Consider the following 21330-nt stretch of genomic DNA (forward strand, 5'->3'; position numbering starts at 1 on the left):
ACCCCGTTTGTGGCCACTCTTGACACACAGTCCTGGCTTTGAAATGTTCTCTGAGTGAACTTGGATCACTCCACCTGCTGAATCAACCTGTAGTTGGAGCCCCAGGTTTCCCATCATTTTTCTTACACCCGTACGTACCTCTGGCAATTTTTTCTAATTTCAGTGTTTTCCCACCCTCATCCACGAGTACTGCTGCCCTCTGATGCACCACAGTCGGCTGCTTGGCCTGTAAGCTTTACAGCATTTGCTCTAATTTGTTTTTTTTAAACCACACATTGTCCCGTGCTACCCTAAGCTGTCCTTACCCCTTTGGATTTGTTAATTGGTTAATTGACTTGTACATTCATCCATTCTCCCAGGGCTCATCTTTCACAATACACACTTTACTGAGGAGTAAGGGCTAAGGAGCTAAAAAAAAAAAAGCCAAGTCAAGGTCTCTACCACGAGATGAATGCCAAGAGCATACACATGAACAGGAACTGTTCATTCCCTATGGTGTGTACAATTACGGAAGATCAGGACGAGGAGGAAAAAATGTCAGGTTTTCAAACTCACTTCACGGGGTTGGGGATTTAGCTCAGTGGGAGAGCGCTTGCCTAGGAAGCGCAAGGCCCTGGGTTCGATCCCCAGCTCCGAAAAAAAAAAAAAAAAGAATCAAACTCACTTCACGTGAGCAAAGATGGGGAACCTGAGAAACATGCCATTTGTGGGGAAGCCAGGACTGTGCCGTCAGGAGTGGCCACAAACTCAGAGACTGCTGACCCAGTGCAATTCAGGGAAAGGCGGACAGATTCTGAACCAGACACAATCCATCAGGTTAAAGAAACGAAGCTGAAGTACACAGGCTCAGATCATAAGGAACTTGAATGTCCTGTCGAGAGTCTTGAGCTCAACTTTCCAAACAGCTGGGGGCATTGGAAAACTTGAATTTGTAATGTGAAAGATTTACATATTTCCGAAGCTGACCTTGGGTGGAGGATGCTCATGGTTCTGTTGTTTTCTTTTTTGTTGTTGTTGTTGTTTTTTGTTTGTTTGGTTTTGGTTTGTTTTTGAGGGCTATAAACCTACAAGCCAGTTGATTAGTTACGGGAACAAGGAGATAAATTAGCTGAGAAAGAATAAAGGCCAGAGCTAAGTCCTCCATGAAGACGGGGATGAAAAACTGAAGACTCTTGTAGAGGGCAGCCTGTCAGGACACGGTGCATCAGAAGGTTGTGGGATCTGAAAGAAAACCAGAGAGAAGCACAATGGTTCTTCCTGCTTTCCAGATACCTGGCCCTAGATAGTGCGACCGATTGTCTCTCATAAAAGCAGGTGTGTGTGTGTCCAACAGATGTTGAACTGTGAAGCTCTAGGGAGAGATCTGAACTAGGAATTTACCCTTGGGAGTCTTGAGTGTAGAGAAGGCATTTATCATTATGGGGTTAAGCAATGTTCTCTAGGAGATACTAAAAGATAGACGGAGTCCTAAGGAACCATCACATCGGGAGAGGGGGAAGATGTAGTTAAATAGTATCGGGAAGGAGTAAGGAGAGCAGGGTGTGGCTGCCTATTCCCGTAATCCTAGCACTTGGAAAATTGGGAGCAGGAAGCTGGTGAATTAGAGTCCAGCCTGGGCTACAAGCTGAAACAGACAAAAGGGGAGGAGGTCATAAAGAGAACCTGAAGTGTTTCCTGCATCATACACTGAATTTAAAGAGAGAAGACACAACCTTGTCAAAATGTAGCATGTGCTTCCTGGAAAATGGTCGTTGAACGTAGTGATGTTATTCCATTTAAAGAGGTGGAGGAGGGCTGGTAACCTGGAAACCAGATAGAGTGTGGGTTGAGGCAGGAATGGGAAAGGAAGAAGTGAAGTCAGTGACTATAATCCAGAGCTTGCTCACTCAGAAACTGTACATAGAGACAGCTTAAGTGGCTGTGCCTTCCCACCTCAGATAGTTCTGATCATGTGGCAAGGAAGGTCTGACAATATGACATTTGTACTCAGTAAAGATTAGATAACACTGGCTCTAATCAAGTGGCACCAAGCCTTTAAAGTTTTGCTTAGTCATTCTTCCGTGACTACATCTTTTCCTTTACATTCTTTCTTTCTTGTTTGGTTAATGCTGGAAATGGTTTAGGTGCCAGGTTTCCCATAAGCACCTTCATGTCCCATTTTGAGAAACTGGTGCAAGGCCCTTCCTGCTTTGCTCATTAAAAAAAAAAAAAAAAAAAAAAAAAAAATAGGGGTTGGGGATTTAGCTCAGTGGTAGAGCACTTGCCTAGCAAGTGCAAGGCCCTGGGTTGGGTCCTCAGCTCCGGAAAAAGAAAATAATAATTATAGCTGTTATTTACCTAGCAATCAGGATTCTCTCAAGAAATGCTGTACCCATTAAGCCTGTCACAATGTTGTTCTAGTATTAGAATAACAAAGTTGCGATCTAGTTCATCTCCCAGCAATTTAATGTTGCTGAACAAAGTTTTAACAGGAGGCTGGGCTTTCAGAATCAGGGACTGAACATCACATATCCCCCGGCACTCTTGACATTGTTACTGAATGACTAGCTGGTTATTTCATACCATATGCCTAGGAAGCCACATTGAAGAGGTAAACTCAGAAAACTGAGTTAAAGGTCTTTTGGGGAAGCTGACACTTCTGAGTTCACTCGGGTTCCAGGTTCTGGCATGGGTGTAGAATCTGAAGCTGTATCCAGCTTGCTTCAGAAAGCTTGCGTTTTACTCATTCAGTATTTCTCTTCCCTGGCTTTGTCTCTCATTTGTGATGATAGAGGGCTTGGTCATAAGAAAAGCTATTCAGTCCCACACAAAAAAGACTCTGGGAATCTAAGGTATGTTTGGGATGGAGGCTGTGTTTAAGCGGTCTTAATAATTTGCAATTCGGGGGTAGAAATATGAGGAAGGAAATGTTACCAAAGATGTCAAACAAATATCGAACGTGGAGAGGGGAAGTATCCATTCAGTGTACATATTTCAACTCCCTCGGATGTACACACAAAGGGTATTTATGGCAATGACCACACTGCAATTTTATGTTTAGGTTCTTGTGGGATCTCTGCTATTTTCCAGATTCAATGTACACATATTTTTACCTCAGTTCTTTTTAAGACAAGGTCTTGTTATGTAGCTCCAACTGGATTCAAACTCATGATGATTCTCCTGTCTCAGTCTTTCATGTTTCTGTTTTTTTGTTTGTTTGTTTGTTTGTTTTCTAGACAAGGTTCTTGCTGTGTAGCTATGGCTGTCCTGGAACTAACTATGTAGCCTAGGCTGGCCTGAAACACACAGCAATCCACCTGTCTCTGTTGGAATTAAAGTACACCACTATGCCCAGGTTTATTAGCCATTTCTGTTGTTGTTGTTTGCTTGGTGAGTTTCTTGTTGTTTTCTTCAAGACAGGAACTCGTTATATAGCCCCGAACTCTTAATGTAGACCAGGCTGACCCTAAACTTGTGTTAGGACTACACTGTGAGCCCCCAAGCCTAGCCACTCACCTGAGGTCTGGGTAGACACCTCTGTGTGGCTCAGCATTGCACATAGGAGCCGGGAGCAAACTGAGTGTCCATCACTGGATGGGCAAATAAAGTAGCACACCCATGAGTGTGCGTCCCCTGACCTGTGAGTGTGCGTTCCCCGACCGGTGAGTGTAACTTGACCTGTGTGTGTATCCCAACCTGTGAGTGTGTGTACCCTGACCTGTGAGTGTGTGTACCCCAACCTGTGAGTGTGTGTACCCTGACCTGTGAGTATGTGTACCCCAACCTGTGTGTGTACCCCGACCTGTGAGTGTGTGTCTCCTGACCTGTGAGTGTGAGTACCCTGACCTGTGAGTGTGAGTACCCTGACCTGTGAGTGTGAGTACCCCGACCTGTGAGTGTGTGTACCCCGACCTGTGAGTGTGTGTACCCTGACCTGTGAGTGTATGTGCCCGGACCTGTGAGTGTGAGTTCCCCGACCTGTGAATGTGCCCTGACCTGTGAGTGTGTGTACCCCGACCTGTGAGTGTGTGTACCCCGACCTGTGAGTGTGTGTACCCTGACCTGTGAGTGTGTGTACCCCGACCTGTGAGTGTGTGTACCCTGACCTGTGAGTGTATGTACCCGGACCTGTGAGTGTGAGTTCCCCGACCTGTGAGTGTACCCTGACCCGTGAGTGTGTGTATCCCGACTTGTGAGTGTATGTACCCAGACCTGTGAGTGTGTGTCCCTTGACCTGTGAGTGTGTGTACCCCGATGCAGAGTACTGTGCAACTTACAAAGCAGGGGATGTGGTGACCTGTAACACAGCTGTCACTGCAGAACACCGTGCTAACTGGAATGAGGCAAGAGCAGAGAGAGAAGTGCTGTGTGATCGCACGTGTGTGAAGTTTTACGATCTCGTGGACCCTGTAGAAAAGCAACCAGAGAAGGTTGGAGAAAGGAAAGTTAGTCAAAGGGCACAAAGGTACAGTTAAGACTGAAAAAAAAAGTTTCATTGACCTATGGGATTACATGGAGGCTGTGATTTATTTACAGTGTGTTTTGGAGTTACTGACAGATTGAAGTTACTAATGGACTTATTTTTAAACATTCGCATCAGAAAAAGCTGGTGAGGTGATGGCTATATCAACGTGACTGAGTCTTCCTACAATGTGTATATGGATTGAAAATATCCCACCATATACGCAGTTATTAGTGAATTCAAAATAAGATTGAAAGGCTGGTTGTAGTGACACAGGCCTTTAATCTCAGCTCTAGGGAGGCAGAGGCAGATCGACCTCTGTGTGCTTGAGGCCAGCAAGGTCTACAGTGTAAGTTCCAGATCAGACAGGAATACACCCTGAGACACTTCATCAAAATAAAAATGCACTTACCCGCAAGCAAAACAAAACATCAAAGGATGAAAAGACAGTGACATTATCAGTTTTACCGGTGTCTTGCACACAGGGGCTGGGCCTGACGGATCTGAGTACTTCCAAAGTCAAGCTCAGCTTTGTGAAGTGAATCGAATGGAAACTTACTTGGGATCTGGAACTGTGTGCAAAGGACACCAGGAAAAACACCTGAAAAAGAGAAACTATGATCTGGTTCTAGAAAATTCCTTTTCCTTTCATACTTCCGTATGAGCTGTAATATAGATATCACGAAGACAATAAGCTTATAAGGCCGTATTATCTTACTGTGTGTACAACGCATGCTATAGATAACAGGCTAAGCAAGGCTTCTCACTGCCTGGCTCCGGTTCTTGGCACCAGCCGTCCCGGTTTCCACTTTTGCGTTTGGGTAGTGTTCACCACCTTGCTTGTGAAATATTCCTAATTCGCATAAAACACAGCAAAAAAAAAATTATGAATAAATCGGGAGTACACATTGAGCTAACATCTTCCCTATAAAACATGTATTTATTGTTGTATTTAAAGATTTATTTATAATATAGGGCCTAACTCTATAGGGCAGGAAATACGTTGCTCCAACTGTCTTTGAAATTGAGCCATCCTCCGGCCGGTCTCTGGAGGGTTGGGGTTCTAGGCGTACACTGCGACGGCCAGCCCTTTGGAAACCAATTTCACCTGTTCCCTTTGTAGGAGGGAGAAAGGGAAGAACTAGAAAGCCACTAGATCGTGTGTGCGGCCGTGCTCCCCGAGATGAACTCCAACATCCTTTTGGCTTTAGGCAGCCAGAGCACGGCGGACACGTAACCCAGGCTCGATTTCCTCCTAGAGAGAAAGGGATGGGCCAGCGTGAACTCCGGGGTGGGGCGGGCTGGACAGCGCAGGCCCCGGGCAGTGTGGTTCAGGGAATACCCGGACCCCGCGATGACCGCGTCTTCGCACCCGGCGAGCCGCAGGCCAGGTGTACCGGAGGCGGGCGCGTAGGAAGGCGGCCGCCCGAGGCTCGCTTGGGCAGTTGCGCGCGCCGCCGCACGTCCGCAGGGAGGCGGGAGCGCGGAGGGCGGAGGGCGGAGGGCGGAACGCGGGGCGGGGCCGGCGCGGGCTTCTTCTGCGGGCGCGCGGCCTGCGCCGGGGAGCCAGGCACGGTGGCGCGGGCCGAGGGCGGTGTGCGGCGAGCGGCGATGGGCCGCGGCTGGGGCTTGCTCGTCGGACTCTTGGGCGTCGTGTGGCTGCTGCGGTCCGGCCAGGGCGAGGAGCAGCAGCAGGAGACGGCGGCACAGCGGTGTTTCTGTCAGGTGAGGCGCGCGGGCTGCGCATCTCCGGGCGCGGGCGCTCCTGCTGCGCGGCCCGCACCGCGTTCCCGATCACCCCGGGCCGGGACACCCTTCGATGGGCGTGGGCGCCTGGGCAGCTTGTCACACTGCTTCCTCGCATCCTGCCATGGCTGCTCCGCGTTCACCGACCCGGGGTTCTGGGTGGATCCGGCACCTGGACTCCTCGCGCGCGCACTGCCGGGGACGTCCCCAGCCTTTCTGCTCTCCACGGACTCTTGGGGAGACTAGCAGTTCTTTAGGTCTTGCTGTCGTTGTCAAGAGGTTAAATGACCTTTCGGGACTCTTTGGGTGCCCTGGTTCAACTGCTTGGTGTCTTTGCGGCTGTCGTTGTCCTGTGACTTCTCGGCCTGTGTATGGTGCACTTTCTTCCTGATGCTTATTCTCGCATCCTGACACTTCCCCTTTGCGGTTCGAATCCGGGGCAGGCCCCTAGCTTTTCAGTACTCGAGTTTGATTATGAGCTGTGATTTACTTCTGTAGAAGATGTGGGTTCAGTGAGCAAAACATTCAAAGAATTTTGTTTTCGTAGTGTAGCCTGTAAATTTTGTTTGAGGCCATTTAGGCTAGACGCTTTGAAATAACTATGAATTTCATTTTGCAGTCTTAAGAAAATTCTAACAGCCAGCAAATACCGAGAAGTATCTGGATTCAGTCGATGGGCTAGTCTTGTAAAGTCTGGAAGATCTCTTGAATATTAGCGGTTCCCCAGACTTTCTTCTGTTTAAAAGTGTATCAGATGATTTTATTACTGAGTTACTTAATATGTAAATTGTATTAACCACAGCTCACGCTGGCTTTCCCCCTAGACTTGTTCATTACTGTTTTTTCCGATGTTTAAAATACTGGTTTATTTTGTAGGTATGTATATTGTACCTGTGAATGTACGCATAGCAGGGGGTACTTATAATAATCCACAGCTTGCAGGAGTCTTTCTTCCCATCCACCATCTGGGACACAGGGTCTTCAGGCAAATGACTCTAACTCGTGGAGCGTTGGCTCCTTTTATAGCCACCTTTTTGGTGGACTTTGATCTCTGAAATTACATTTATTAAAAATGGAGGGATAGAGAGCCAGGTCATTCGTGGGTCTTAGCTGTTCGTGATCAGAAATACGTGCATGCAGAGTATGATATTGTAAGGTGCTTGAGTGTCAGGAGGAAGAGGTGTTACTTGTTTCATCGCCTTAAACTTTTGGATTTTATTGTTTTGTTGAGTGATTTTGGAGCAGAGGTGAGTTGCTGGAAGTTCAGAAAAAAAAGGCCACTTTTCTTTTAATTACAAATGTTAGGCAAACACAGTTTCAACACGGGAGATGGGAATAAGCAGCTTCTAAGTGGCAGTGTTGAGGAAAGCTGCTAGGAGTGACACTTTCCAGTATGTTCTCTGGAAAATGGTATGCAAATACTCTTCAACTTTGTTCCACACCCAACCTTTTTGGATATTTCTTTAGAATTGAGGAACTTTTTTATGTTTTCTCTTGGTTAGTAATTAAGGGTTTTTTAGCTGTTGTCACAATATCTTAAGATCTATCTGTCTATCTATCAATCATCTATCTATTTATCTTTAGCCAGGGTCTCTTGATATAGCCCTGGCTGTCCTGGAAATCACTGTGTAGACCAGGCTGTCCTAGAACTTACAGAGATTTCACTGCCTCTGCCTCCCGAGTGCTGGGATTAAAAGCGAGGGTCACCATGCCCAGCTCTTTTTTATTTTTCAGAGTTATTTATCTTTATTTAATGTGTATGTGTGTTTGCCTGCAATGTCTGCACACCCCATGCATGATGGGGTCTGAGTGGGGCAGAGGATGGAACTGGAGTGTGAGGCACCATGTGGGTGCTGGGAATAGAACTCTGGGTACTGTGGAAGAGCAGTACTTGCTCTCAGTCACTGAGCTCTTTTCAACCCCTGTATCCTCAGATTTAAGTATTCCTGAATTTGCTAAAACTAACCTTGTTTCTTTGTTCGTTGGTCCCCTCCCCTCCTTCCCCTGCCCTTCCTTTCCCTCCCTCCTTCCCTCTCTTCCCTCCTCTCCTCCCCTCCTTCCCCCCTCCCTCCCCCCTCCCTCCCTCCCTCTCTCCTTTCTTTCTTTCTTTTCTTTCCGGAACAGGGTTTCTCACTCACTCTGTAGACCAAGTTGGCCTCAAACTCACAGAGCTCCTCCTCTGCCTCCAGAGAGCTTGGTTTAAAGGTGTGCCCCCCACAACCATCTAAGTCACTTTTTCTTTAAAGGAAGAATTTCTGGTTTTCCTCTTCAGAGTCAACTTTGAGTAATAGTAAAACTAGCCTGGAGCAGTGGTGCTTGTGCGTAACATCTGCAGTCAGCCTGATCAGGAGTTTTAGGTTAGCCTCGGCTACATGGTGAGATTCTTGTTTCCAAAGTGTAGCCTAGCTAATGGCAGAGATAGTCAAGTAGTCTTAGTTTGTTGTTGTTTGTTTTGTTTTCCCTTCCTGCTGCTGGCTTTCCTTTCTTACCATATTGGCCTTGGATCTACTTCATCACCACCCACCTCCTGTTGTTACATTGGTATCAAGTCTGTTTCAGTCCATAGGTGCTGTCTGAGTCAGGGCAGTAGGGCAGTCAGTCTGTGGTTGTTTGACCTTGGAAGGTCCTTGCACAGTACAATGGAGAGTTCTGCAAGCAATCAGACTGAGTTTGATAAGCACTCCACAAGTCCCTGGAGCATCAATTTAACACGTGTTGAGATCTAAACTGAGTTAAAAAGTGGTTTTCAGGGGTTGGGGATTTAGCTCAGTGGTAGAGTGCTTGAGGCCCTGGGTTCGGTCCCCAGCTCCGGAGGAAAAAAAAAAAAAAGAAAAGAAAAGAAAAAGTGGTTTTCAAACCTGGTGTTTAATTGGTGCTCAGCAGATGTTGGGGGAGGTTTCGGTGTAAGATGTTAAAGAAACCATTTAGTTCAGCCAGCTGTTTGCCTAGCTTACTGGGATTGGGCTTTTTTTGATGGGCAATGGCTGTAATGAATCTTTGGTTACTATGTAGTTTCAACATGATTTTCACTGTATGCTGCAAATCATTTGAAAACTTTTTAGCTTTATTTTATGTCTATGAGTGTTTTGCCTTTGTGTGTGTATGTGCACCATGTGAGGGCCAGGAGTCACTGGAGGTCAGAGTCAGGCATTGGATCCCCTGAAACTGGACTCAGATGGTTGTGAGCTTTGTGAGTGCTGGGAATTGAACTCAGGTCCTCTGCAAGAGCAACCACCGAGGCATTTCTCTAACCCTTATGAACTCTTTCCAGAATAGTGTCTTATTGTACACCGTTCATTACTCAAAATGGTTAATTGTTTGAGACTTATAAATCTTTCTTACAACCCCTTGCTTTTTATTATCCCATTAAGACGTTAATTAGTATAGACGTTAATTTATATAGAAAGTTGACTCTTATCCCCATTTGAATAAACAATCCCGTGTGCAGGAAGCACTCCTCCTTTGAACCAAGATAGTATTTGGTGTCACAGATACAGACTTAGATGAAAAGAAGTCCTTCCCATTTGTTATTTTTATTTTCTGACAGTTTCGCTGAATTACACATCATTAAAGAAAGTGAGTGTAGTGAAAGCTTAGGCACAAGTAGGGGAATATATTTTCAAGGTATAATCTCAAAAGAAATGTTGAAGACTGGTATGAAGGACATATGAACGTGCTTTGTACTTAATTAAACACGAGTGTATATTCCTTTTCATTAATGCTGTTTATTGTTTTTAGGTCTGGTAAGCAGTGGTAGTGCTCAGCCACCTGAGTGTGGCAGGTCTGCCTCGGGCTGCTGTGGGGGAGGCGCTCAGGCTGCTGCAGGGGGACACTTAGTTACTCCAGTGTGGCAGGTCTGCCTCGGGCTACTGCAGGAAGTACACTCAGATGCCAGCTCCACAAACGCATTAGTTTTGCGTAGAGTACACCGCAGACACAGTCTCCAGGGCAAGACTGGAAGAGCAGCCAGTGCTCTTAACCGCTGAGCCACCTCTCCAGCCCCATGATGTATATTTTAAAATACAGAATAATATTTATTTAAAAAAAAAATCTATGTTCTTTACAAAATTGTGTGTGCGTGTGTGTGTGTGTGTGTGTGTGTGTGTGTGTGTGTGTGCGCGCGCGCACGCGCATGCTGTGGTGCCCTTGAACACTAGAGGAGGGCGTTGTGTTCCTTGGAGCTGGAGTTACCATGGTCTGTGAGCCACCTCACATACCAGTGGGTACTGGGATCTGACCTCTGGTCCTCAAGGTAGAGCAGCAGGGCCCTTAATGGTTGAGCCATCTTTCTAGCCCCTCTGGTCACAAACACAATAAAATTAAGTACACTAGTCTTTGACAAATAAAGCATAGTATGAGTACATACATTTACTTATTGAGAAACAGTAGGCTGTATTCTAGAAGATGCCTTTATACACAAATACCTTGGGAGGTTAAAATCAAGCTAATTATCTTGTCATCTCCCAGCTAGCCGCACACGTGGTGAGAATACTTAAGCTCTATTCTCTTAACAAATACAATTACAGCTGTGTTGGCCACGCTCTTCATTCAGAGCCCACATCTCCCACCCCTACCCTTAGTGTCCTCCTTAGATCTCACAGGTGAGGGAGGTTGTGATGTAACGTTTATATCTAGCTTGTTTTGCTTCGCATTACGTCTTCCAGAGTCATCTGGAATCCCACAAAGGACAGAGTGGTAGGGAGGTCATTGTGCGGCGTGTGTGTCACATTATCCAGTCTCACCCTGATAGATGCTTAGATGCTTTTCCATCTCGGGTACTGTGCGATGCAGGGAGCACGGGTGTGCAGATGTCTCTTTGAGCCAGTGGCTTTATTCTCTTGGCTGTGTCCCCAGAGTGGGATTGCTAGATTAAGCTAGCTATGTTTTTAGTTTCTCGAGGAGCATCCATGCTGGTTTCCACTATGTCAGGTGGTTTACATGGAAGCAGGGGTCCCTGTTTCTCCGTATGCTCACCAACCTTTCCACCTTGGTTGTATGTCTTAAGGATTTTATTTGTTTGATGCTATTGTAAATGGAATTGTTTTCTTGTTGTTGTTTTTTAGAATTATTTATTTCATGTGTTTGAGTCCACTGTAGCTGTCTTCAGACACACCAGAAGTGGGTATCAAGTCCGGTTACAAATGGTTGTGAGCCACCATGTGGTTGCTGGGAATTGAACTCAGGACCCATGGAAGAGCAGTCAGTGCTCTTAACCACTGAGCCATCCCTTCAGCCCTTGTTTTTGATTTTGTTTTCTTGATAGTCTGTTTATTAGTTTCTAGAACACAACTGATTTGATTTTTGTATCCTATGTTTTTTTTTTTAATAATTTGAGTTTTTTTTCTTTTGGTGGAGTTCTCAAGTTTCTGCATGTACTGTATGCGATCTGCAAATGCTGATAATTTTAGTTTTCTTCTTTTTTAAGGTTTATTTTTATTTTATGTATATAAGTACACTGTCACTGTCTTCAGACACACCAGAAGAGGGCATCAGGTCTCATTACAGATGGTTGTGAGCCACCATGTGGTTGCTGGGAATTGAACTCAGGACCCCTGGAAGAGCAGTCAGTGCTCTTAACCACTGAGCCATCTCTCCAGCCCCCTAGTTGTTTATTTTTGATTTGAATTCCTTTTCTTTTTTTTCTTCCTTCTGTCTTCCTTTTCTTTTTTTTTTTTTTTTTTTGGTTCTTTTTTTTTTGAGCTGGGGACCAACCCAGGGCCTTGCGCTTCCTAGGTAAGCGCTCTACCACTGAGCTAAATCCCCAGCCCCTGTCTTCCTTTTCTTTAATTGATGCTTGGACAAAAGCTTTTCATAAGAAACAAATACAGGGGATAGGGCCGTACCGTGCTTTGTTTGAATGAGGGCACAATTCTGATCTATGAGAGAAGTAGGCTTTCTTAGCATTGTGCACAAGACAACGAGGACTTCTTTTGATTGGTTGTTTAGTTTGTTTTGCCATTCACTGTGATTTAAAATCCTTCTCCCCGTCAAATAAACTCCTTACACAGTGTGGTCAGCCTTCAAGCCGTCTACATACAAATCACAAAGATGGGCACAACAGGTTATATTATGTATATCTGTGATTACATATATATCTTTTCTTGCCTACTGTATTTGACTAAGTCAACTGTAGTGGAGAATATGACTCAGCCTCCCTTCCCCCATCCCATGCTAGTTTTCCATAATCTGGTCCCTCGTTCCAGTGGGACAGCTGAAATAATACAGCATTAGAATCTTTGACTGAAAACTAGGGCTATATACCTTCCTCCTTAGGGGAACGTGGGCTGCTTCGGAGAGTAATGGAGCTGGGTTAATAGTGATGCTTCACAATCAAGTGTTTATTCTCTTTACTGTTCTGATCCTAATCCTGCAAGTTGGAAGTTATTATTTTATGGGAAGCTCAGTGACAGAGGTGGGTCTTAAACCCCGATAGGCCTAACTAACTGCAGAGCACAGTGGCTGTGGTGGGGTGAGACCGACCTTTGGGAGCTTGCAGTGGGCACTGCCAGAGGCTTGGCAGCTCTCACAGAGTAGGTCTTCAAAGTGGGTGTGGCTATGGGCACAGCTTCTGTCTACCCACTGGGAGCCTTTTTACCTCTATTATTCGTTTTCCTACCCAAAGCTGGTTATTAAAGTCTAGTTCAGATTTTAGTAGGTATTGGTCACTTGGGAGGTTGAGAAGGATTTTTTTTTGCAAAGGTTGGATTGCGTGTCAGGCAGGGTTGTGCCCTGCGGGGATGGCGCAGTGGGTACAGGAGCTGAAGTGTGTTCTGAAGCATAGCACCAGGCCGTGATTGTCTCATCTAGCACTTGTCGCTCGTCCTGGGACTTTTCTTTTGTTTCTAAGAGTCTGGGTTGCATTAGTGGTGTTTCTGCCATAGCCCTTGCTTATGACGGCTTTGGTAACCTGCCTATTGTTCTCCAGTTTCTAGAACTTAGCTGACGTTACACCTGTCACGCTTCTTCCAAGGATGGGCTTCTGCCTCACCTCTTGGCCAGCATCCCGGAACTGTCAGTTGGCTTGGATTTCCAAGTGTCTTTGTCTCTTCACTGAGTGCTCTGTTGAAACCCTGTTATTTTTATTTTGTTTCCTTGGCCATCCTGTTACCCATGGTTGTAGTGGAGAGTGTGACCTATTCTACATGAAGGGTAAAGGGTAAAAAAAAGTGTCCCATTGTGCTGCCTCTCGTCCCTCTGCAGTCCCCTGGCTCTGTGCCACCTCTGCTCTGGGGGACCTTGTGTTCCTTCCTGGCTCTGGGCTTCCTCTGGCACAGTTTAGAATGACATGTGGACAGGCAGAAAGTGAGGCGCGAAGGGTCCTCCGTACTGCTTTTGCTCCTTGCCTTGTGAGCACGCTACTGCTCCTTGTGCTCTTGAGCTTGGGACAGCAGGCAGCACCATCCACTCACCTGCCCACCGCAGGAATGGCCACCGAGATCTACTGTGTCTCTTCCGGAAGCACAGTGCCACAGGCTGGGATCACAAAGGTCAACAAACATGACTTTGTCTCCATGATTTTGTACTCTAGTTCAAAGGGTTCTCGACCTTCCTAATGCCGCGACCCTTTCATACAGTTCCTCATGTTGGGGTGACTCCCAACCATAAAGTTACGGCATTGCGACTTCATAACTGTAATTTTGCTGTTATGAACTGCAATGTAGATATCTGATAGGCAGGCTTTTCTGACATGTGGCCCCCAAAGGGAGCTCAACCCGCAGGTTGAGAACTGCAGTTCTAGATGATGAGCTAGACACAGCCAGGGGAGTGAGGTAGTCCTAATACTGCAGCACTCTGGAATGTTCTGGAAGCTCCCAGGAGAGGCGTTGACCCCACAGTGGTAGGAGAGCACCTAAGAGTGTCCTGAAGCGACAGTTCTTAGCGACATCCTGCAGGTTTAGTTCCACCTTGTCGTGAGCTCCTGGGACGGTTGGCGCAGGTCGGCTCAAACCCCAGCCGTCCTGTTTCTCCTTTTGTAACTCGCAGGCTGCTTCGCCCTTCCTGCTGCTTCTGTGTCGTTGCTTTAGGTCAACGCAAAGGCTAGAGGTTTCTATCCTTACAAGCTCAAAAGGAATGAAGGTAGAATGATAGGGCTTATGGGTCAGATTGCTAGAAAATGAGACGAGAAAAGTCAGTAAACTGCCGAGCTGTCTGTCCACCCCGTTACTGGTTCTCAGCGTTCTTAAATGAAGGTACTATAGGATTTCACATACTCCAAGGGTAAATGTTAATTCAGTGTTTTAATCAAGTTTTACTTGTTTTCTTATATTTATTTATTTATTAAATATTTATTTTATTTATGTGAGTACACTGCAGCTGTCTTCAGACACACCAGAGGAGGGCATCAGATCTCATTACAGATGGTTGTGAGCCACCATGTGGTTGCTGGGATTTGAACTCAGGACCTCTGGAGGAGCAGTCAGTGCTCTTAACCACTGAGCCATCTCTCCAGCCCATGCCTGACTATCCTTAAAAAACAAGAACAAAAACAAAAACAAACAAAAAACCCTATCCCCTGAGGACCATTTGTGCTGCTCTGTATGTAGGGGTGTGTGGCCAGCCATGGGAGCATGGGCAACCTTCCAGGGACCACATCCCTAAGGAAAGGTCTCCACGTCTGCTGTCAGTAGCTCTTCAGAGAGGGGTTGGGGCACTTCCTTATTTCCAATGTCGTTTACAGTGCAAACAGCCACACCAAAGCATTGTGGGTTGATGCATTTCTCTCTCTTTCTGCTTCTTGAATCATTATGTACTTGTTAATTAATGTCACATTACTTTCATTAAGCGGGTGTTTAGCTCCCGATAAATGCTCAAAACTTTCAGTTTTGCAGCCAGCGACATCGGCTGGTTCTAAACTCTCACTCCATCCTTATGTAGAAAGGCAGTAGTTTGCTCTAGGAGGTGGGGCCACAGCATCCATGCTAAGCATTTGTGGTCGGTTTATTACCCCGATCGATGTTGCCCAGTGTTGGAGTTGTCACTCTTAAAAGTGAGTTTTATTAATTCTTCTCTTTATACATCCACCAAGCTGAGCTACATAGCCTTAGAAAGAGAGAGAGAGAGAGAGAGAGAGAGAGAGAGAGAGAGAGAGAGAGAGAGAGAGAGTCAGTGACAGTCAGTCAATCAATGCTCCAGATAGCCAGGCATAAGTAGGAGATGGGCTCTAGGGATTCAGAAGCATTTATTTCTGCCCCACCCCCTCTCTGTATCTTTCTTCTGATTACTGTGTCAGTTCCTGTGATGAAGTATCATTTTAGTTTCCTTGTTTCTTGGTCCAGCCACAGGGAGACATATCTCTCTCCTTTTTAAATTTTATTTCTTTTTTGTTTTTATTGTTATTGGATTTTTTAAATTTACATTTCAAATGTTATTCCTTTTCCAAGTTTCCCATCCATAAACCCCCATCCCATCCCCTCTCCCCCTTCTATGAGGGTGTTCCCCCATCCAACTACCCCTTCCCACCTCCCCACCCTGACATTCCCTTACACTGTGGGGGTTGAGCCTTGGCAGGACCAAGGGCTTCTCCCATGGATGCCATCCTCCGCTACATATGCAGCTGGAGGTCTGTCCATGTGGACTCTCTGGATGGTGGTTTAGTCCCTGGGAGCTCTGGGTGGTTGGCATTGTTGTTCTTATGGGGTTGCAAGCCCCTTCAGCACCTTCAGTTCCTTCTTAATCTTAGTGTCAACCTTTGGTCAGGTCCCTGGGTCTTGGGCGGTGGGGCTATGGGGCGGCTGCTCAGGGCCCAGTTCTGTGTACCCAGAGCTCAGCTGAGCCTGCAGTGCCACCGTGCTGCGCTAGAGATAGGAGAAGAGCAACAGCATTGGGTCATTGACATGCTCTGTCTTAGGGAAGATAGTGTTGCCGGGTAGCAGGCTTTTAAAAATGGTGCCTGTGCGAGGAAAAGAGCCTTGTGACATCAGGGACCTTTAAACACAATGGTTTTTTTTTCCCTTCTAACAGGTTAGTGGTTACCTGGATGACTGTACCTGTGATGTCGAGACCATCGATAAGTTTAATAACTACAGGCTTTTCCCAAGACTACAAAAGCTCCTTGAAAGTGACTACTTTAGATACTACAAGGTACTTTCAATTTCTTATATAGGTACGCTGTACTGGGTGATTATATACTTTTACTGAAATCGGTAATTATTTAAATGTGTACAAAGTTTAAGAAAAAAATTAGTGTGCATGCATTTGTATGTGCATGTGTGTTTGTGCATGCATGTAGTATGTATGTGTATGTGCATGCATGTAGTATGTATGTGTATGTGCATGTGTGTATGTGCATGTGTGTATGTGCATGCATGTGTGTGTATACATGCAGGTGCATGTGTGTATGTGTGTATACATGCAGGTGTATGTGTGTGTATATATGTGCAGGTGCATATATGTATGTATGTATACATACAGGTGTATGTGTGTGTATATATGTGCAGGTGCATATATGTATGTATGTATACATGCAGGTACATGTGTGTGTGTATATACATGCAGGTGCGTGTGTGTGTGTGTGTGTGTGTGTGTGTGTGTACATGCAAGTGCATATGTCATGGCTTGCCTGTGGAGGTAAAAGGACAGCTTTGTATGCTTTTCACCTTTTCGTGAGTTCTGGGGTTGAAGCCCAGGTTGTAAAGTTTGTGCAGCAAACACCTTCACCTGCTGGGCTGCCTCTGACTCTTAAGATGTACACAGTCAGTAGGAAAGCTCGGTTCACAAACGAGCTGTCTGCAAACTTGAGAACCACCTACTGGACTTCGAGTGCGCACTAGAGCCTGTGCACGAGGAGGCCCGAGGAGGCCTGAGGACAGCAGTGGGTGTTGTTTCTCGGTGCACTTGTCTTTCCCAGACTTGGTTTCTTACTGGCCTGAGCTCTCACAGTAGGCTAGACTGGTTGGTCTCTGTTATCCGGTCTCTGCTTCCTCAGCTCTGGGACTGCAAGCATAAGCCACCGTGCTTGCTCTCTTTTGCAGGGCTTCTGGGAAGTAAACTCATGCCCTTGTGTGCGTTACCAACTGAACTCTCCCACAGCCCTGATGTTTTCACTTCAGTAATTTCTAGAGGTAGAAACTATCTGGTTAAGTTGAAATAGAAGGGTAAAATAGATTGCTGTGTTCTCAAAACTTTTGTCAGCTATCAGATGGGCTCCAACTGTTATAAATATTTTGTTTTAAGAGGAAGCACTTTTGGATTTATTAAACACTTAACAGTAGTTGGTCAGTGAGCACATTACTGAAAGAGCTTGGAAAACCTGGTCCGCAGTTCCTTCTGTTCTTTGCTTAAATAGGAGCTGTGTGGCACTGACGTGGGCCCTGACTCTCAGCTGCCGTCCATCCAGGGTCTGTTTAGTGGTGGTCTATGCCTTTCTCCCCAGACTTACAGCAGCTACACGTTTATACACACACACAAGGAAACCTGACAGTGGGAGAAACAGTGTAGTGTTGGATAAAACATAACCACGACATGGTAACCAACAGTTACCATGACGCCGACCATCACTTATGCTCTCAGGGCTTTATATTTTTATAACTTTCTATTTTGTAGGTAAACTTGAGGAAGCCATGTCCTTTCTGGAACGACATCAACCAGTGTGGAAGAAGAGACTGTGCTGTCAAACCCTGCCATTCTGTAAGAACTGCCCCGGCTTTTTCATTCTTTACAGATTTTCAGAAAGGGCCAGTATTAATCACACTATTATTTGATTCTGCTTAAATGTAGCATTCAGTTTACAGATTACAAACCTAAACTTGTAAATATAAAACTTATCTGTCCCTTTTACCTGCATATCTGGTGAGGCAAGATGGTGGCTGCCTCTTCAGCACCGGGATTACAGGGGCTGACTCCAGCCTGGCTTCTCACTCGGATGCTGAGGATCTAAACTGAGGTTCTCATGATTTTGTGGGAAGCATTTTACTGTCTGAGCCGTCTCTAAGCCCTGTAAAATCTATTTAGAATTACAATTTTATCATTTAATTAATAATAATAGTAATAATAGTCACGGTTTAATTAGCCTGATACTGCATTTGTGTGCACGCTGACAAGAGTTATGGGATGTTTGTAAGCATTTTATATTTCCACGGGACTGCAGTAAGTACATGATCAGCAATATCTGGGCCTTGCATTCTCCTTGTTTGTTTTTGAGAGAAGATCTTACTTCATTGCTCTTGCACTGCAGGCCAGGCTGGTCTCAAGTACACATAGCCTCTTGCCTCTGCCCTTGCACTGCTAGGATTAGAGCCGTATGCTACCATACGTGTTGAATTTTTACTTACTTTAAAGAAATTATTTAAGGATTTTTAACTCTTCTTACCTAAAAATAGTCTCCAGTAATTTGGGAATTTTTCTCATTCGTCATAAGAATTTAAAGTATTTTTCCAGAAGATACCATGAATATGTTCTCTTTTAGGATGAAGTTCCTGATGGAATTAAGTCTGCGAGCTACAAGGTATGCATATACACTTACCGATGTGACTGATGTCTATGAAAATTTTGGAAAATCCCTCTTTCTACTCTCCTTAGTGACATGGCTTGAAAGCTAGTTTACATTTAGCAGCTTGCACTCCTTTAAGGATATTATATAAGATGTTTAAGTCAAAGCGGCAGATGCAGGCCTACTGACCCCTTATCCAGTAGGTAACAGTGATAGCCAGACCTACTGACCCATTATCCAGTAGGTAACGGTGATGGCCAGATGCATTTCATCCACGTTTCCTACTTCACTTTCCCGATCATTTAAATGCCAAGCTTGGATTAAATCATTTCGTTTAAGAACAATACAAAATTAGGACACTTCAGAATTAAGTTAAATGCTGTTCAGAATTTTCTCAAAGAATGGAACTTAGGAGACATGAGTTAAGTTATCACACATACATAAGGGGTATTAGAAAATATCTGCACTGAATAGTCAGCTGGAGTTTCGATCATTTTGAATAGATTAATCATCAAATATAGTTCTGAAGATTGTGATTAGTTTTATAAAAAATTTAAAATAATAATTTATTTTAAAAAAATGTCCGTTAGAAATATTTCCATAACCTTGTAAGGTTTGATAAATGTAGTTAAGAAGCTAATTAAATTACTAAATGGTACTAAGAAGTTATTTTAACTTAAAAAATTTAGATAAGACTTAAAAATTTTCATTTCAATAAGTATACATAGGCATATGATATTTTTTGAATAAATTAAAAACACATTAAATAGTTTTGGGTGTGTTTGCCCGTGTGTTTGTGTGTGGAGGCAGGGCTTCTCGTTTCTGCAAGCTGGACACCGTCTTCAAGGCCAGTTGGTCCTGATTTCTGGTCGCTCCTCCTGTCTCTGCCTCCCGTCACTGTAGGCATGCTGGGATTATAGATGCCATTGCCCCTGGCTTCTTACCTGGGCTCTAGGGATCGAACTCAGGTCATTGAGCTTGAATGACAAGCATGTCTATCTGTTGGACCGTCTCCTGGCCCTTTGATGTTTATTTAAAACTTTCTTTTGAAATCATTTTCAGTCTATGGCTATGCCACCCTCACATGCCAAATCTCATCTGAAATAATTTCCAACTTGGTGATGTTATCAACTCTCATGAGCTTGGTCTGTGCTGAATACAGGCCTATGGGAAGAAAATGAATGTGGGTGTTTCGATATCATGGAGAAATAGTGTTAAAGCGTGTACTTTAGATAGCTACCGACAGACCTGGTATAAGGTGTTTTTCCAGTCAGGGCGTGGGAGGAAGCCGAGGCATGTGATAAATGCAGCCATGACCATGAGGAAAGAGAAAGCCAGAGCTTACAGTCAGGTCACTGGGACACTGCCTTCTGATGTACCCCATGGCTTCCATGTACCTCAGAAGCTTTTCCTCAGAAGTGGGCAGTTCAGTCCCTGTTTGTCACAGCGACCTTTATTTTGTGAATGGAATAGTAAAATGTGTTTCTGACAAAAACAGGAGGCCAAAGGGCCTTTCACCTACTCTGGATGTAAGAGCTCATTTTATAAGCTTTGAAGCCTGGGCCGGCAGAACATGCCTGGTTAGCTTTTAATTTTAAAGTTGCCTGAGTCTTGCCTATAATCCCAGCATTCAGGGGGTTGAAACCGGGAAATTGTGTGGTGAAGTCAGCTACATAATGTGACCTTGTCTCAAGTCCGTAGAAGGAGGAAGCGGCTTTAAGATGTGTCAGTCTGTTTTCTTTCTGCGTAGTATTCTGAGGAAGCCAACCTCCTTGAGGAGTGCGAGCAGGCTGAGCGGCTCGGAGCAGTGGACGAATCTCTGAGGTGATTTGCCCTTCGTGAGCCATTGTTTTTCTGCATCACAGTTAACTGCAAGAGAGAATAATGCAATTTTCCTTATTTGAAGTGAGGAGACCCAGAAGGCTGTTCTTCAGTGGACGAAACACGATGATTCTTCAGACAGCTTCTGTGAAGTTGATGGTATGACGTTTGTCAGAGCTCGCATTACATTCCAGATGATGCCTTAGGAATCCAACCACCCACTCACTCATCCATCCTCCCTTCTTTCCTGTCTGCTTGCCTGCCTCCTGTTCAGCCTCCCTGCTTTCCATTCATTGTATTGAGCACTAAACTCAGGCTTGGATGCTAGGCAAGTGCTGTATCAAGAGCTGCTCCAGAAGCTGCCCCCAACTTTTTTTTTCTTTTCTTTTTTTCGGAGCTGGGGACTGAACCCAGGGCCTTGCCCTTGCTAGGCAAGCGCACTACCACTGAGCTAAATCCCCAACCCCTGCCCCCAACTTTAAAAAAAAAATTATTTTAAATATCGAGGTCCTAATAGCATGACCGCTCCTCAGAAAACTAAACATAGAACCGTAGGACTATCCCTTGGTATGTAACTCAAAAGAATTGGAGAAAGGCTCAGACACGGGGAGACCAATCTTCATTAATAAGATGCATAAGGTAAAACGGTCTGTGTGTCTCTCACTAGATGCAAAAATAATTCAAATGTGTTCTGTATGATCCACATAAATACCGTTGAACCGTAAGAAGCGACGAGCTTCCAACAAATGCTGTAATGCGGTGGAACCGTGGAAACTCGGTGGCTGAAAGAAGGTGTACAGAGATGAGTGCTGCCCCATGAATGCACTCGAGAACTGTCTGGGACGGCAGCCTCCCAGCAGGAAGTAGGTTAGCGGTTAGTTATGTGCTGGGGCGG

At 45.2% G+C, this 21330-nt stretch overlaps 1 protein-coding gene across 1 annotated transcript in view; it reads left to right on the forward strand.

Annotated features, from left to right (window-relative positions):
* The first annotated feature begins 5956 nt into the window (after positions 1 to 5956).
* The window catches only part of Ero1a (endoplasmic reticulum oxidoreductase 1 alpha), a 33318-nt gene continuing 17944 nt past the window's right edge, over positions 5957 to 21330 (forward strand). Inside the window, exons 1-6 of the mRNA XM_032918066.1 lie at positions 5957 to 6166; positions 16148 to 16267; positions 17729 to 17812; positions 18591 to 18629; positions 20365 to 20438; positions 20521 to 20594. Of these exons, the coding sequence (XP_032773957.1) occupies positions 6053 to 6166; positions 16148 to 16267; positions 17729 to 17812; positions 18591 to 18629; positions 20365 to 20438; positions 20521 to 20594 (505 nt within the window). The 5' untranslated portion in view covers positions 5957 to 6052. The remainder of the gene's footprint in view (positions 6167 to 16147; positions 16268 to 17728; positions 17813 to 18590; positions 18630 to 20364; positions 20439 to 20520; positions 20595 to 21330) is intronic.

Source organism: Rattus rattus, chromosome 12 (assembly GCF_011064425.1).
Source record: "Rattus rattus isolate New Zealand chromosome 12, Rrattus_CSIRO_v1, whole genome shotgun sequence".
Classification (NCBI taxonomy): domain Eukaryota; kingdom Metazoa; phylum Chordata; class Mammalia; order Rodentia; family Muridae; genus Rattus; species Rattus rattus.